At 44.7% G+C, this 18,509-nt stretch overlaps 1 protein-coding gene across 2 annotated transcripts in view; it reads right to left on the bottom strand.

Moving 5' to 3' along the window:
• Positions 1 to 13,132, bottom strand: part of LOC124000234 (melanopsin-B-like) — a 35,738-nt gene extending 22,606 nt beyond the window's left edge. For both annotated transcript variants that reach the window (XM_046306455.1, XM_046306456.1), the window contains exons 1-2: positions 12,839 to 13,132; positions 7,803 to 7,950 (exon numbers count right to left, since the gene is read on the bottom strand). In XM_046306455.1, the coding sequence (XP_046162411.1) occupies positions 7,803 to 7,948 (146 nt within the window). In that variant the 5' untranslated portion in view covers positions 7,949 to 7,950; positions 12,839 to 13,132. The remainder of the gene's footprint in view (positions 1 to 7,802; positions 7,951 to 12,838) is intronic.
• Positions 13,133 to 18,509: the final 5,377 nt, after the last annotated feature.

Raw genomic sequence — 18,509 nt, 5'->3', positions numbered from 1 at the left:
AGAGTGCAGGCGCCCGCCTGGGATTCCCTACAGCAATGCGAAGAGGGCTATAGACGTATGGAGTCGAAAAGGAAAGCACGGCTATACAGAGCGAAAATCGAAAGTAACGGGGAAAGCGCAGAGAGAGAGTGGCTGAGTCAGGAGTCAGACCTGAGCCTACTCTCCCTGTTAATCGTGAAGAGCAGTTGCAGTGGGAAAGGCTGCACCATTTGGAGATTTGGACATGGGAGGAGGAATTAGACGGAAAAGGACCCTGGGCGCAGCCGGGAGAATATCGCCGTCCCAAGGAGGAAATAGAAGCAGCTAAAGCGGAGAGGCGCAGGTATGAGGAGGCAGCACGGCGACGCGGTTGGAAACCGGAAAGTCACCCCAAAAAATTTATTGGGGGGGGGCTAGAAGGGAGAATACTTATGCCAGGTAGGAGACCTGCGCATACTCCCTGTGCTTACCGTTGGGCTAGAGAAACCGGGCAGGCACCGTGTTATGCTATGGAGCGCACGGTGTTTCCAGTGCGGGTGCAGAGCCCGGTGCGGCACATACCAGCTCTTCCGATTGGCCGGGCTAGAGTGGGCATCGAGCCAGGTAAGCTTGGGCAGGCTCGGTGCTCAAGAGCTCCAGTGTGCCTGCACGGTCCGGTCTATCCAGAGCCACCTCTACACACCAGTCCTCCGGTAGCAGCTCCCCGCACCAGGCTTCCTGTGCGTGTCCTCGCGCCAGTACCACCAGTTCCAGCACCACGCACCAGGCCTCCAGTGCGCCTCGCCTGTTCAGCGCAGCCAGAGCTTTTCTCCTCTCCTGCGCTGCCGGAGTCTCCCGCCTGTTTAGCGCAGCCAGAGCCTTTCTCCTCTCCTGCGCTGCCGGAGTCTCCCGCCTGTTTAGCGCAGCCAGAGCCTTTCTCCTCTCCTGCCCTGCCGGAGTCTCCTGTCTGTCCAGCGCCGCCAGTGGTCCCAGTCTGCCCAGCGCGGCCAGTGCTCCCAGTCTGCCCAGCGCGGCCAGTGCTCCCAGTCTGCCCAGCGCGGCCAGTGCTCCCAGTCTGCCCAGCGCGGCCAGTGCTCTCAGCCTGCCCAGCATGGCCAGTGCTCCCAGTCTGTCCAGCGCCGCCAGTGCCCCCAGTCTGTCCAGCGCCGCCAGTGCTCCCAGTCTGCCCAGCGCCGCCAGTGCTCGCAGTCTGCCCAGCGCGGCCACTGCTCCTAGTCTGCCCAGCGCGGCCAGTGCTCCCAGTCTGCGCAGCGCTGCCAGTGCTCCCAGTCTGCCCAGCGTCGCCAGTCTGCCAGGATCCGCCAGAAGTGCCAGTCTGCCAAGATCCGCCAGAAGTGCCAGTCTGCCAAGATCTTCTAGATCGGTCAGACAACCTGAATCATCCAGTTCCACCAGCCAGCCAGGATTTACCGGAGCCTACTACCTGCCTGAGCTTCCTCTCAGTACTGAGCTTCCTCTCAGTACTGAGCTTCCTCTCAGTACTGGGCTTCCTCTCAGTACTGGGCTGCCTCTCAGTACCGGGCTTCCCCTCAGTACCGGGCTGCTTCGGTCCCGGGCTGCCCCTCTGTCCCGGGCTGCCCCTCTGTCCCGGGCTGCCCCTCTGTCCCGGGCTGCCCCTCTGTCCCGGGCTGCCCCTCTGTCCTGAGCTGCCCCTCTGTCCCGAGCTGCCCCTCTGTCCCGAGCTGCCCCTCTGTCCCGAGCTGCCCCTCTGTCCTGAGATGCCCCTCGGTCCCGAGCTGCCCCTCGGTCCCGAGCTGCCCCTCGGTCCCGAGCTGCCCCTCAGTTATGTGGGGATCAGGGTGAGGACTATTAGGCCATGGTCGGCGGAGAAGGTGGATTATCCCAGGACGCGAAGGGGAGGAACTAGGACATTTATGGAGTGGGGTCCACGTCCCGAGCCTGAACCGCTACCATGGACAGTCGCCCACCCGGACCCTCCTGTATGCTCTTGAGGTGCTTCCCGGAGTCCGCACCTTAGGGGGGGGGGGTTCTGTCACGCCTTGGTCATTATATTTTGTGTTTTTGGTATATGTTTGGGTAAGCCAGGGTGTGACATGGGTTTATATGTTGTGTTTCGTATTGGGGTTTGTAGTAATTGCGATTGTGTATGATTAGGGGTGTGTCTAGTTAGGCTTGGCTGCCTGGGGCGATTCTCAATCAGAGTCAGGTGCTTGTCGTTGCCTCTGATTGAGAACCGTATTTAGACAGCCTGACTTTCGCGTTGTATTTTGTGGGTGTTTGTTCCTTTCTCTGTGTTGTAGTCACCAGATAGGCTGTAATAGGTTTCACGTCCGTTTGTTGTTTTTGTATTTTTGAGTTATTTCATGTACCGCTATTCCTTCATTAAAGTCATGAATAACCTACACGCTGCATTTCAGTCTGACTCTCTTCATACAACAGACGAACGACGTTACAGCAGCGTTGCAGCTCTTGACACATACCAGTGTGCCGGGCACCTACTACCATTCCCCGTTCAAAGGCACTTACATCTTTTGTCTTGCCCACTCACCCTGTAAATGGCACACATACACAATCCATGTCTCAATTGTGTCAAGGCCTAAAAATCCTTCTTTAACCTGTCTCCTCCCATTATTCTACACTGATTGAAGTGGATTTAACAAATGGGGTCAATAACGGATTATAGCTCTCACCTGGATTCACCTGGAAATGTGGATGGAAAGAGCAGGTATTCTTAATGTTTTATATACACTGAATATACCAAACATTAGGAATGCCTTCCTAATATTGAGTTGCACTAAAGATAGGGCTGACTACTGCCCCCTTTGGAGGAATTGCGTGCCCATAGTAAATCTGTCCAAAATTGCTAATATATGCATATAATAATTATAATTGAATAGAAAACACTCTAAAGCTTCTAAAACCGTTCAAATTATGTCTGTATGTAAAGCAGAACTCTCAGGGCAGCCATTCTCCCAAACTCTCTCTTGTCATCATGAAAGTTGGGCCAACTTTGACGTCATCGCCCCCACCCTTCCCAACCAGCTACAGATCTGGGAACAGTTTCAATCTCTTCAGCGCGATGTCTGCTTTCAATGGGGCTTGTCATTGTGAGAATCACGGGCCCCCTCCAATTTTGGCGGGCTGAAACCTTCAGGGTCACGCGAAAATACATGCACTTTCATGCGCGCGTCGGGCCCAGAGCTCTCTTTCTTCCAGGATTGACCAAACGATGTCAGTTTGTCTGTTCGAGCTAAGGATTGGTTTGCACATTCAGAACATGCTAAAGCTTGATTCTGCACTTAGTTTGACCAGTTTCGTCGACATGTATTATGTCATTTTGAAGTTTTGATGCGCATCCACTAGAATTTTGGCTGCATTTCAGACGGAATTTGTCGTGTTTGATAGCCCAAAGACACCGACTTGAAAACCAAACGCAGTTTTTGGTAAGTATGACTACTTCCACGGCTTATGATCGAAGAACATCAAAGGTAAGGGAATATTTATGTGGTTATTTTTGTGTTTCTGTGGAGTCCAACATAGTGGAGACATAATGCTAATGTGTGAGCGCCGTCTCATATTATAGCCTAGTGAACGAATTCTGTAACGTTAAAAATAAATGTAACACAGCGGTTGCATTAAGAAGAAGTGTATCTTTCTATCTATATGTAGAACATGTATATTTAGTCAAAGTTTATGATGTGTATTTCTTGTTATCTGACGTTATCTGGTGGAGCTATCATGATTTCTCCGGACATTTGAGTAGCATTTTTTCAACATGGCCGTCATTGTAAACAGAGATTTATGGATATAAATAGCATATTATTGAAAAAAACATAAATGTACTGTGTAACATGTCCTATTGCTGTCATCTGATGAAGATTTTCTCCCACTTCATGATTGTGTCCCAATTATTGTTGATTCTTCACAAAAAATTGAGTTTTATATCTTTATGTTTGAAGCCTGAAATGTGGCAAAAGGTCGCAAAGTTCAAGGGGGCCGAATACTTTCGCGAGGCACTGTATGTATGTATGTATGTATGTATGTATGTATGTATGTATGTATGTATGTATGTATGTATGTATGTATGTATGTATGTATGTATGTATGTATGTATGTATGTATGTATGTATGTATGTATGTATGTATGTACATTTTACAAGAGAAAGAGTGGCATCATCAACCTGGAAGACATGTACGTATGTATGTATGTATGTATGTATGTATGTATGTATGTATGTATGTATGTATGTATGTATGTATGTATGTATTATGTACATTTTGGCATGTATGGCCGTATGTATGTATGTATGTATGTATGTATGTATGTATGTATGTATGTATGTATGTATGTGTATGTATGTATGTATGTATGTACATTTTGGCATCGTACGTACGTACGTTTCCACATTTTGGCAAGGCCGTACGTACGTACATACATACATACATCGTACGTACGTACATTTTGGCAAGGCCGTACGTACGTACATACATACATACATCGTACGTACGTACATACATCGTACGTACATCGTACGTTTCCACATTTTGGCAAGGCCGTACGTATGTACGTACGTATGTATGTACGGCCTTGCCAAAATGTGGGACGTATGGGACGTGTGGGATGTATGTATGTATGTATGTATGTATGTATGTATGTATGTATGTATGTATGTATGTATGTATGTATGTATGTATGTATGTATGTATGTACATTTTGGCAAGGCCGTACGTACATACGTACGTAAACGTATGTGGAAACGTACGTACGTACGATGTATGTATGTATGTACGTACGTACGGCCTTGCCAAAATGTGGAAACGTACGTACGTACGATGTATGTATGTATGTATGTATGTATGTATGTATGTATGTATGTATGTATGTATGTATGTATGTATGTATGTATGTATGTATGTACGTACGTACGATGTATGTATGTATGTATGTACGTACGTATGTATGTATGTAATGTGGAAACGTACGTATGTATGTATGTATGTATGTATGTATGTATGTATGTACGTACGTACGATGTATGTATGTATGTATGTACGTACGTACGGCCTTGCCAAAATGTGGAAACGTACGTATGTATGTATGTATGTATGTATGTACGTACGTACGTACGGCCTTGCCAAAATGTGGAAAAAGTGAAGAGGTCAGAATACTTTCCGAAGGCACTGTATATACAGTACTCTCGGAACCTATTCAGACCCCTCCCATTTTCCACATTTTGTTACGTTACAGCCTTATTCTAAAATGGATTAAATGAACAAATTCCCCATCAATCTACATGCAATACCCCATAATGACAAAGCGAGAACAGGTTATATAAAAATAAAAACAGACATACCTTATTTACATAATTATTCAGACCCTAGGCAATGAGACTCGAAATTGAGCTCAGGGGCATCCGGCTTCCATTAATCACCCTTGAGATGTTTCTACAACTTGATTGGAGTCCACCTGTGGTAAAGACAATCGATTGGACATGATTTGGAAAGGCACACACCTGTCTATCTAATGTCCGACAGTTGACAGTGCATGTCAGAGAAAAAACCAAGCCATGAGGTCATAGGAATTGTCCGTAGAGCTCCGAGACAGGATTGTGTCGAGGCACAGATCAGGTTAACAAAAAATGTCTGCAGTGTTGAAGATCCCCAAGAACACAGTGGCCTCCATCATTCTTAAAATGGAAGAAGTTTGGAACCACCAAGACTCTTCCTAGAGCTGGCTGCCTGGCCAAACTGAGCAATCAGTGGAGAAGGGCCTTGCTCAGGGAAGTGACCAAGAACTCGATGTTCACTCTGACAGAGCTCCAGCATTCCTCTTTGGAGATGAGAGAACCTTCCAGACGTTCTACCATCTCTGCAGCACTCCATCAATCAGGTCTTTATGGTAGAGTGGCCAGACGGAAGCCACTCCTCAGTAAAAGGCACATGACAGCCAACTTGGAGTTTGCCAAAAGGCACCTAAAGTACTTTAAGACTGAGAAACAAGATTCTCTGGTCTGATGAAATCAAGATTGAACTCTTTGGCCCGAATGCCAAGCGTCACGTCTGGAGGAAACCTGGCACCATCCCTATGTTGAAGCATGGTGGTGACAGCATCATGCTGTTCGGATGTTTTTCAGCGGCAGGGACTGGGGGGCTAGTCAGGATCGAGGCAAAGCTAAACAGGGCAAAGTACAGAGATATTATATGGAAACCTGCTTTGTCATTATGGGGTATTGTGTGTAGATGAGGTGAAAAAAACATGTCATTAATTTTAGATGCTGTGGTGTAATAAAATGTGGATAAAGTCAAGGGGTCTGAATACTTTCCAAATGCATTGTATACAGTATACATTTGTAATGTCTACAATTTACATACATTTAAAAAATATTAACATTTAAAGCATTTTTTCATCATGTGTCAGATCCCAGAAAGACTAGCTGTCGCCAATGGTGCTAATGGGGATAATAAATTAAATAAAATCAAAGCTCTCGGCTCAGGTAGAAATCAATCACATGCAAGAATGGGATATTGCTGTAGAACTGTGAACAAAACAAATTGGATCACACATGTTTAACCAATCAGATGTGTGTAGCCTGTGCATATGATAATACCTAATTAAATATCATAGGTATGCCATACCTTAGTGGAAGAGAAAATGTCTCTGTGCTCTTAGATCAGATACAGATATCAGTAATTGAGTGTGCATTGTTTTCGATCAAAGCAGTAGTAGACCTAGCTACTATGTTAGCTCTGTCAAAGGTCTGCTATGACCGAAAGCTAAGCACATGAAATGACTGGAATTAGCATTTTATCTAAGAGTGCAGAGACTTTCTTCACTGTGGTCTCTAGTCTTCCTGCACCTTAGCTACTTTTACTGAATGGTCCAATACGTACAGCAGATTTCACTGCCTTCCATGAAGGGGGTCTATGAAGGGTCACAGTGTCTAGAGGAATGTCTTCTCTCCAACTATGAAACACTTCATGATTTGAGAGTAGGGATAACAACCAAAATACACGGTGGCCCTCGAGATCTCAACAGTTGAAAAACCCAGCCACCTAACTCCTGTAATTAGTTTTTGTTCTTGTTGTGAATTACATGTAAAATAGACAGCTGTTTGCTTGGCATTCCATTCATTATTTCTATATCTGAGAGCTCCAGTTTGTTGTTCAACGTGTGTCACCACAATCAGTTGTGTGTCACCACCGCACCAGACCAGCCAGCCGGACAATGTGTGACTTCTTTCTGTCACCCAGCATTAGCAAGCCTCGCTCTGTCGCTTCGAGCACCGTCGAAAATAAGCCTTAGTGTCAGAACAGTACCATGTCAAAACACATGACGCTCAAGATCACATTGTTAAATCAAACGCATCATCCTGCTGCAACCTTTGAGGTTCACTTTCTCTCAGCTGGCCTATGATGAACCAGGGATAATGATTTATGAATAGTGACTACTCCATTACCGAAGACCTGAACATGAACAGTTTTTAGGAATTTTAAAGGATCGGATTCTGTCAAGAACAGGCAGATGAGGACAAATCACAGAGCTTAAACCAAAGGGTGTGCAAATCCAGGAAAGATTAAATAGAAGATGTAGTTGAAATGTGAGGCATGCCTGTTCTCAAATCTCTCAAAGACTTCAGAAATCCAAATGTCCTCTTTAAATACCCTGCATGGAAAAATCTCTTCTGTAAACACCTAGAAATTACTTCGGTGAATCAAACAATATCAGGTTTTCAGGGGAAAAAAACAGAAACACATCAACCTCAGGGCCATTCTGCTAGAGAGAATAAACAGACTGGCACCCACCCTAGAAACACTTGCCCTCTCTTCTCCAAATCCTTCTTCCCTTAGGTACTGTGGCCTACCTGAAGAAGGCGTACATCACCAGGGCATTCCCACCGACCCCCACTGCTCCGATCACCACAACGAAGCAGGCCACGATGTAATGAGCTTGGTCTGGCACGTCTACCTTCCGGAAGAAACCTCGGTCCATGTTGTCCATGCCTGACATGTCTGGGACAGAGGGAGAAGCTCACTCCATATGAACAATCTAATGCATCATACAACACTTTCACTAAAGGACTTTAACCATAGATCTCTCTCTTTCACATCTCTCGTGACGCTCTCTCTCTCTCTCTCTCTCTCTCTCTCTCTCTCTCTCTCTCTCTCTCTCTCTCTCTCTCTCTCTCTCTCTCTCTCTCTCTCTCTCTCTCTCTCTCTCTCTCTCTCTCTCTCTCTCTCTCTCACAACATGTCTCTCGTGATGCTTTCTCTCTCTCCCTCTTTCACAACATCTCTCTCGTGATGCTTTCTCTCTCTCTCTCTCTCTCTCCATTTATATTTCTCTGTTTTCTCTCACTTCTCATTATATAAGACTGTGTACCAAAAGCATCCATTCAAATATCTGGGGGCTATAAATCAAACAAACCACCCAGTCCCCCTCTGCATATTCACTCATGTAAACATTTGATGCTTTTCTTCAGTTCCTTCAGTCCAGAAACAGTTTCTCCCATTTCCTACTGTAAAGTACTGTCATCTATTCAAACAGGCTGGCTTGCCTTCTCAACCTCTGTTTAGCTGAAATGTCACACCCTATGTCTCATCATAGCAGTGGAACAATGCACAGAGTCTTTCAACATATTCAGAAGGCATGTATACTAGGCGCTTCCTACTAGCGAGGACTGTGAAGAGACACACATGCATACACTGTAATATTGTTGGATGGTGATATTTTTACATTGCACATTTTGTATTGTATATTTGTAGTGATGGAACAATGTTATATGATGCACTGGTTAATCTTTTGTTTTACATGTAATGTAAGGGTTTTAATATGTTTGGACCCCAGGAAGAGTAGATGTTGCCTTGGCAGCATCTAATGGGGATCCCTAATAAATACAAATACACTATAGGAATGTGAATTGAAGGGATGAGTGAAATAAATTGTGCATACAAACTGCTGTGATGTATTAGTTTTATCAGACATACACTTACTGCTGAAGAACAATAGGTTTCTTACAACAAGTTGCTGTCATGAGTTATTTGTTTCTATCAGACAAAGTTTCAATAGGTTTGACATGATTACAGCAGATGCCGAGTGTATGAGCAAATCTTTCCTCATAACGCTCTTCCATGGCATTTGTCTCGGCTCTATGATATCAGTAGTGAACATTGACTGATTGCCATCCCACACAGAATGGAACACGGTAGTAAGACAAATGCTCTCATAACTAATCCAAACGTATTATCTGACCTCCCATCATCCCACAGGTGAAATGTGTCCTGTGGTTTCAGATATTGATCACTTCCAGGTAGAGCCTCGAGGTTGAGCTGCTGAGGTGTGGTCAACATGGCTTTACATAACTCTGTCCAGACAGGACACTGCACAGCGATAACATTTAGGAACCTCGAAAGTCCTACTCCAGTCTGTATTTTAGCTAATTTGCCTCATGGGAGCAGGTAGCCTAGCAGTTAGCGTGTTGAGTTAGTAACCTGCACCTATCCAGTGTATGTGACAATAAAACGGTTTTAAAAAATGTATTTATCACCTGATTTACTAGACAAAAGGCACATCTCAATAGGTGGTCCTGGTATCTTCATGACATACAGCAGCACAAGTTGGGGGGGGGGCTTTCCTTATTTGCTCCTTAAATGTTTTATTTAACCTTTATTTAACTAGGCAAGTCAGTTAAGAACAAATTCTTACTTACAATGACGGCCTACCCCAGCCAAACCCGGACCTACCCCAGCCAAACCCGGACGACGCTGGGCCAAGTGTGCGCATAGGGTGGAGCAAATAAGGACCCCCCAATCATGGCCGGTTGTGATACAGCCTGGATCCGAACCAGGTTGTCTGTAGTGACGCCTCTAGCACCGAGATGCAGTGCCTTTGACCGCTCCTATATTGATCCTCAAGCAGGGGGAGTGCACCATCAGACCAACTCCTTGAATGGCCTACTCCTTGAAACACTATTTTGCTCAAAACTGTACATTTGTTTTCAACAGGAAAAGGTTGTAAATAGTGCATCTTTAAGGGAGGGTTAGTGCTATCCGGGATCCTTGAGACATCATAACCTAAACCCTACCCTATAACCATAAACCCCTACCCTAACCCTGAAACCCTAACCATTTTAAATTTCAACTTGAATGGGGTGACATCAGAGTTTGGTCGGACCTTGGGACTTTTCCACTCAAGGATGGGGCATGGAGGGGCATGGCTTCACATTGCGTGACTCTATGGGCACTTTTGATTCGATTACATTAACAAAAGAAAGAAATCCTCTTATAATCAGCACCTCAATGGGACTGCGGTCACACAGAGCCAAGCCAACACACTGAAGGATGTGCATGGCTTTTTTCATCATCACAAATGCCTAGGCTTAATCACTTCCTTTAATCATTAGAGTTATGGACATTTCCCAGTGATTAATATTATAATTTATTAACACTGACACAAATGCTGTTTGAGTCCAATGTCTCCATTAAAGTATACTGAACAAAAATATAAATGCAACATGTAAAGTGTTTCATGAGCTGAAATAAAATGTTCCATTCTAAAACAGCATTCTAAAATGTGCAGTTTTGTCACAAAGCACAATGCCACAGATATTTTGAGGGAGAGTGCAATTGGCACGCTGACTGCAGGAATGTCCACCAGAGCTGTTGCCAGAGAATTGAATGTTAATTTCTCTACCATAAGCTGCCTCCAATGTAGTTTTAGAGAATTTGGCAGTATGTCCAACTGGCCACAAAACCACAGACCTTGTGTAACCACATCAGCCCAGGACCTCCACATCTGGCTTCTTCACCAGCGGGATCATCTGAGAACAGCCACCTGGACAGCTGATGAAACTGTGAGTTTGCACAACCAAAGAATTTTGCACAAACTGTCAGAAACCGTCTCCGGGAAGCTCATCTGCGTGCTCATCGTCCTCACCAGGGTCTTGACCTGACTGCAGTTCGGCGTCGTAACCGACTTCAGTGGGCAAATATTCACCTTCGATGGCCACTGGCACACTGGAGAAGTGTGCTCTTCAGGGATGAATCCTGATTTCATCTGTAACGGGCAGGTGGCAGACAATGTTTATTGCGTCATGTGGACGTGCGGTTTGCTAATGTCAACGTTGCGAACAGCGTGCCCCATGGTGGCGGTGGGGTTATGGTATGGGCAGGCGTAAGCTGCGGACAATGAACACAATTTCATTTTATCAATGGCAATTTGACGAGATCCTGAGGCCCCTTGTCCTGGCATTCATCCGCCGCCATCACCTCATGTTAACCATGATAATTCACAGCCCCCTGTCACAAGGATCTGTACACAATTCCTGAGGCTGAAAATGTCCCATTTCTTCCATGGCCTGCATACTCACCAGACATGTCACCTATTGAGTATGTTTGGGATGCTCTGGATTAACGTGTACGACACCGTGTTCCAGTTCCCGCCAATATCCAGCAACTTCACACAGCCATTGAAAAGGAGTGGGACAATAATCAAAAGGCCACAATCAACAGCCTGATAAACTCTATGCGAAGGAGATGTGTCGTGCTGCATGAGGCAAATGGTGGTCACACCAGATACTGACTGGTTTTATGGTCTACACCACTGCTTTTTAAAAAAGGTATCTGTGACCAATAGATACCTCTGTATTCTCAGTCATGTGAAATCCATTAGGGCCCAAATCATTTTTTTCAATTGACTGATTTCCTTATTTGAACTGTAACTCAATCATATCTTTGTTGCATGTTGCATTTATATTTTTGTGCAGTGTAAATAGTCTATGACTTCATGAGTCTATGATGCCACATATTGAATAATTGTGTCACCACCCAAAAGCAGCATAAACTTCAATATGACAGAAATGCCCATACATTCAGTTTTGTTCATAGTATGAGCAGTCTCTCCTAAGTTCTCTTTCCAAATGCTGCTTGTTACAGTCACTCCGATCCATGAAACTTAATGTAAAGCCATTCATCTTTTATCTGTGACCTACATCAGGTTAGAGCAGAGGGGGCACCATTCAACTGCGGTTTATTTGACGGACCCCCCCACCCCCATCAGTGTGGCTGACCAAGAATGATTCACAGTAATCTCAAGAGGCAAAGTTTATTTGACTGATACTGGAATAAAGTGGTGAGGAGGGGACAGAGTTCCCTTCTTGTCTGGAACTCATTTAGCCATTCATTGTAGCCATTGGTGCTCTTTAGAGTTGCTATTTTCTCTAGTTTTCTCTTAAATCGTGACATTTCTGTATTACTCATTATACTAATAAAGTCAGATTTAATAAAGAAATACGATATGTTAGTTTCAAAACGGTTGAGGGTACAAGACTGTGCACATATCTGGCTGTGTTGGCAAAATCACTACATATCCCTTCGAACCAAGCCCATTGTCACAGTTCCAAGACCAGTCAGAAACATCCAACCCTATGCCAATGATGCCTGTGGATCTCAAAACTGAACCTGGATCCGCGTTAAGTAGTAATGATATCCTTTGCCACCGTTGTCTTACGACATGACAGATAGCTGGAACCAGTCATGACTATTCAACAAAACAATACATCATCTTCAAGTTTCTTTCCAATATTACAGATCAATCATGTGAGCTTTTTAATGTCCAGAGAAATACCAGGAATAACAGTCTAATTCAAACATTCCAGACTTATTCAATGTCTTAAGAAGGGATGCCGTGCGGTGTAGTGAATCAAAGAACGTTTTACAGAATTAGTATAGCTTTCAACTCCCAATACTGCAAACAATCTGAAGACAGATTTGGTACAGTACTAAAAATCTAAACAAGCTCCATCATCAAATTACAAAAACCATCAATCAATCTATGTTAGCAGAGAAACAATGACTGTCAACAAATAATAAATACATAATAATAATAATTAAATTCCACATACCTGTTGCTCCAGTGGTGCCCTCCTCCTCCTGTTGACTCTGTGTTAGTATGGACTGGTGGAGATTGACTTTGGCTGTGCAGCATGTATAGGAAGTGTTGGAAAACGCAGACAGGCTGAAGGTTTAAATGTGTATATGAGGTTCTAGACCCCAGCCTCTCTCTCTCTCTCTCTCTCTCTCTCTCTCTCTCTCTCTCTCTCTCTCTCTCTCTCTCTCTCTCTCTCTCTCCCTGGGTTAGGAGGAGCCTGACGTTTGTTCAAATGCTCTGATGATAATCACCCAAAGCTACCGGAATCAACTGCCCTGCTTTTCCTCTCACCTCAGCCTCAGTCTGCATCCTCACAGCCAGCCAGCAGGGAGCAACACTAGTGAGAGAGCAGAAGAGCAGCCTCCCCACACCCCCTGCCTTCCCCTGCTTCCCTACCTCCCATCTGTTCTCATACTGGTCATGCGTTACATTGATTCACAATGTGCTTTTGGCACAACTTGTCATTGTTGCATGTAACATTTAAATCTAAATTAGTAGGACTGTGCATGGCATTCATTTACCATGTAGACATTGACTGAATTCCACGATAAGGACATTTCTGTGTTTTAGGAGGATTGGGGGGGTGGTAGGACTTGGTCGTGCTGCAGTATTAAGGTTTCGGTAGTCTGATCTTGTTAGGCACGGGGACTAGAGGGAGCAGCAAGAACTGTAAGTGGGGAAATGACTCACTCATGTAAATCATGTCTGAAACCTCTTACTGTACTCTAGATATTCCCACGTAGAAATGTACTAATGCTGAAGAGTCTCATAAGATATAGGCCTACTGGTGTTGAGAAACACACACGAGCAGTGCGGTAGCTAGGCCCGGTCTGTCCTAATCTGCACCAGTTGCGCTCATTTCATCAAATGCTCGCAGTCTAACAATCTAAAGGCCCAAAACGGCTTGCCTCTGGTTCTTCTCCTGTGTTTGGTCCAGACTGCATTGCACCTGCAGTGAACCACACCACAGTAGAACAAGATGAGGGGGCATCGGGAAACCTGAAGATATAATGAGCAACTAATTCTATAAAACTGAGAAATATTGACATTTCATTCATTACACATTACATAACCCTCCCCTGGACTAAATGATTTTTAAAAAAGTAAACCCTCACCCAGACTGACATTGAAAATGCATGACCCTTCCCCAAATTCCTCTATATACACCGGTCCCTAAGGCTGTCTGGCCCTCAGTATAGATAGTACGACCTTCATAAGCTCTGTCATTTTTACTCTTCAAACATATGGATGTACTGTATGCATCAAAATGGCTTAATCTACAAGCAGCAAATAACTGTCAAAATTCTATTACTTACAAAATACAAATTGCGTTATTGTATTATTTAAAATCTACAGCATATCATTCTTAGACTCCATTCTCCATCCATTATATAACTAATGTACATGCTGAACACCACAGAGAATTCACTACTAAAAAGTTCTGTTCTCTCTAACCTTGCATGCCTTAATCAGATCTGCGTGTACATGGAGCTCCAGGGCCCAGGGTACCTGAGCGGTAAGAGCAGAGTGTGGTCCAGTCCTGCTCCCTATGGAGAAGAGACTGAAGAGATACTGCATGGGGATCCAGGGCCCAGGGTACCTGAGCGGTAAGAGCAGAGTGTGGCCCAGTCCTGCTCCCTACGGAGGGGAGGAGAGACTGAAGAGTTACTGCATGGGGATCCAGGGCCCAGGGTACCTGAGCGGTAAGAGCAGAGTGTGCCCCAGTCCTGCTCCCTACGGAGGGGAGGAGAGACTGAAGAGATACTGCATGGGGATCCAGGGCCCAGGGTACCTGAGCGGTAAGAGCAGAGTGTGGCCCAGTCCTGCTCCCTACGGAGAGGAGGAGAGACTGAAGAGTTACTGCATGGGGATCCAGGGCCCAGGGTACCTGAGCGGTAAGAGCAGAGTGTGGCCCAGTCCTGCTCCCTACGGAGGGGAGGAGAGACTGAAGAGTTACTGCATGGGGATCCAGGGCCCAGGGTACCTGAGCGGTAAGAGCAGAGTGTGGCCCAGTCCTGCTCCCTATGGAGAAGAGACTGAAGAGTTACTGCATGGGGATCCAGGGCCCAGGGTACCTGAGTGGTAAGAGCAGAGTGTGGCCCAGTCCTGCTCCCTACGGAGAGGAGGAGAGACTGAAGAGATACTGCATGGGGATCCAGGGCCCAGGGTACCTGAGCGGTAAGAGCAGAGTGTGGCCCAGTCCTGCTCCCTACGGAGGGGAGGAGAGACTGAAGAGATACTGCATGGGGATCCAGGGCCAATCAGACCTTTTAGACCAGCATCAGGCCTCTTAACTGAGCAGCCATGTGTGAGTCCTGGGAGAGGGACAGATAAAAGCCTCCCGACTTTAATCATCTCATGCCAAAGTGAGCAAGCAGCTGCTCCTCCACCCCACTCCCCAAGACACTATTCAGACCTCTTTGTTCAAAAACCAAAACACTAGGCACACTTTGCCTGGGTTCACCGCAGGGCAGAACACTCTAAAAATAAAGATTCCACTACTTGTAAAAGATATAGCAGGTTTACTCTGTACCGGTTCAGGTTCACATGGTACCATTCTATCCCTTAAAATGTATTCATATATAGTATTCATCTATTATTACTGTGTCCATCTTGTCTGTGAGTTTCTAATAGATTGACCAAATGGCTCAAGAGAAAATAGCCTACTTAATGAAAAAGCATCTAATGGCATTATTTTCAATTATACTCTGCCACTCTTCCAATATTGACTTGTTTCACAACTGCCAACAGTTTGACATTGAAACATTGACAACAATTACATATTGAAAGTAAAATAAAAAAATGTTTGATGCTGAAAACCTCATATTAAACACCAAGGGTAGTACCGAAAAGTACCCAAAAGGGTCTTGTAATAGATCACATACAATCCTTGAAAGATAACAACATTCTGGTAGTTTACTGGTAAACTTAGAACGTTTTCAGTAATATAACCCCCTTTGCAACACTAGTCAGGATACAAGAAAAAAAGGCATTATTCCAACTCCAAAACTGAGACCAGTAAAAACTCTTGAATTCCTTCCATTTTCCAGGGAATTAGACTTGTTGCAAATAGAATACTAATCTCCAACTTCAAAGCATTAGGATTTTCCATTCACGAAAATACCGTTCCACACTTTTCCCATTATTTTTTTTTTTACCTGATGACAAATAACTGACATTAACTGACTGGTTGATTTTTCTTAAAAATGTGAGTATATTGTCATCCGCAGCTCTGTTGATGTGTTGATGTGTTGATGTTTTCAGTTAACTTGTTGTTCTGTGGACTGGTTTATTTGAGGCCAAACACAGCCAGTCCATTGTTGAGATTACCAGCTGATTCAGAAGCAGAGGTTTATCACTGCTGAAACAAAACCAACTAGTGTTCCTGCACATAGCAGAGACAATAAAGCCCTCAGACTTATGCACCATGAAAGGAGCATCTCCAGGCATCTGACATGCAAGCATTTGCCCCTGCTGCTACAGCACCGTGAGTGTCTGGGTCTGAAAAAGGACCTGTGGGCCCTGGTTAAAAGTAGTGCACTATATAGGGAATAGAGTGGCATTTCAGACGCAGATATACACTATCAGACATCTTGACAAATGAACGGCCATCCAGTCTCAAGGACACAGCCAGAGGAGAGTCACATTAGACTGTATGGCCTCAGCATTAGGTTGTCATCTTAGTGGTGTGTACTAGTGGTGTGTACTAGTGGTGTGTACTAGTGGTGTGTACTAGCGGTGTGTACTAGTGGTGTGTACTAGCGGTGTGTACTAGTGGTGTGTACTAGCGGTGTGTACTAGCGGTGTGTACTAGTGGTGTGTACTAGTGGTGTGTACTAGTGGTGTGTACTAGTGGTGTGTACTAGTGGTGTGTACTAGCGGTGTGTACTAGCGGTGTGTACTAGTGGTGTGTACTAGTGGTGTGTACTAGTGGTGTGTACTAGTGGTGTGTACTAGTGGTGTGTACTAGTGGTGTGTACTAGTGGTGTGTACTAGTGGTGTGTACTAGTGGTGTGTACTAGCATTGTGTACTAGTGGTGTGTACTAGTGGTGTGTACTAGCGGTGTGTACTAGCGGTGTTTACTAGCATCTCAGATAGAGCTTAGTGATATTTGTTATATTATCATAACCTCATAACGGCTCAGCCTGTATTGCTGCTCTTACCACCTATTTTAGGTCCACGAATGCTGCCACGATTACACACTCGATAACATGTCCATTTTACGGCCCCCCAGCCACTATTTACTCTAACGCTTTATATGACATTGTCTAATGTCATTCACTCATGCTCCCTGACTATTTCAGGAGTGAAATGACTGTGCTCTGAAATGCCCCTCATCTGTGCTAGTGACATATGCCATTGAAGCCTGCCTGGGGCTAGTCTCCAATCTGTGCTGTGGGTAACAGGCCCTCTGATTGGTCTGTCAATCTCTGCTTGTGTGCATGCGTGTGCGTGTGCGTGTGTAAGTAAGTGTGTGTAAGCACAGGCTAGTGTCAGGTAATGGACCAGAGCAGAGCGAGAGAAAACACAGGTTATTGATTGGGTCTGTGATGAACACATATACTTAGTCAGACCAGGCTTTCTCTGACAGACACCGAATAGCCTTTAAAGAGGCACTGAAGACGTTGATTGGCATGTGTTTTTTTGATGCTCAATAGAAAAACGAGATTTCAGTCAGTTTCCTCACCGGTTCCGCATTTGGTTAATGATTTTTGTCTCCCATGAGACACTGTAGTCGCGGAAGCCTATTTCACATCCTCAAATCCCTAGAATGAATCTAAGATAACTCACAAAGTCTGTAATTTAAATAAAAAAAGTTTTTGCCAAGGATGTTTGGTGCAGTATTTCTCAAGTAAAAAAATATGCAACGTGTTGTCTTATGTAAACAGTCGGAGCTGCTGAGCAGGTCTGTCGCACTGTCTATGCTATAGAGAGCATTCACCGCAGCTGTTCACCCCATGTTAGTGGCAAATGGACATTGTCAAATCAAAACCCAACCTTCAATTACTAAACTCCGTTTTAGACCAGACTGACTTTATGACCCAAATTATCCAACTTACACTTTGTAGTCAATTTTGACACTACAATAACTGTTTCTGACTCATATCGATGCCACATAGGCTGTGTTCAAAGGGGTTCAATATTTTTACAGGTAGTCAGTCTGTAGAGCAGAGATGAGAGGGTAATCTCAGCTACTACAATGGCTGTGGGACCACAACTCAGGGAATTCAGTCTACCACGATCAGGGACATGTGATTTACTTGACTTAGTCACTCTGATCATTCAATCACGGCACTCAGAAAGGTATGGTGGGGTGGAGAAACCAGTTGAAAAATGTGATGTGGTTTGACAGGTAGGTATTACAGGAGGTATTACAAAAAACAATTACAAAAGCAAACAGCACACCATTATTCAATAAGTTCTTGTTACATCTGTCATTATAATGAATTAAAAGGCTAAAGTAAATAGCGAGATACAATATGGTGATTTTCACACTAAAGATATCAGGAAAAGCACTTGGCAGCAACCTTAAGTGGACAGCTTTTATTCATCAAGCATCAATAGTGTTCTAGCCAGCAGGCTGTCCTGGCAGATCCAGACGGTCACTGCTACACCCGCTGGAATGAAGGTCTGTCATTAAGTG

The sequence above is a fragment of the Oncorhynchus gorbuscha genome, linkage group LG16 (genome assembly GCF_021184085.1).
Source record: "Oncorhynchus gorbuscha isolate QuinsamMale2020 ecotype Even-year linkage group LG16, OgorEven_v1.0, whole genome shotgun sequence".
NCBI classification, from domain to species: Eukaryota; Metazoa; Chordata; class Actinopteri; order Salmoniformes; family Salmonidae; genus Oncorhynchus; species Oncorhynchus gorbuscha.
This window is presented reverse-complemented; position numbering and strand designations above follow the sequence as displayed.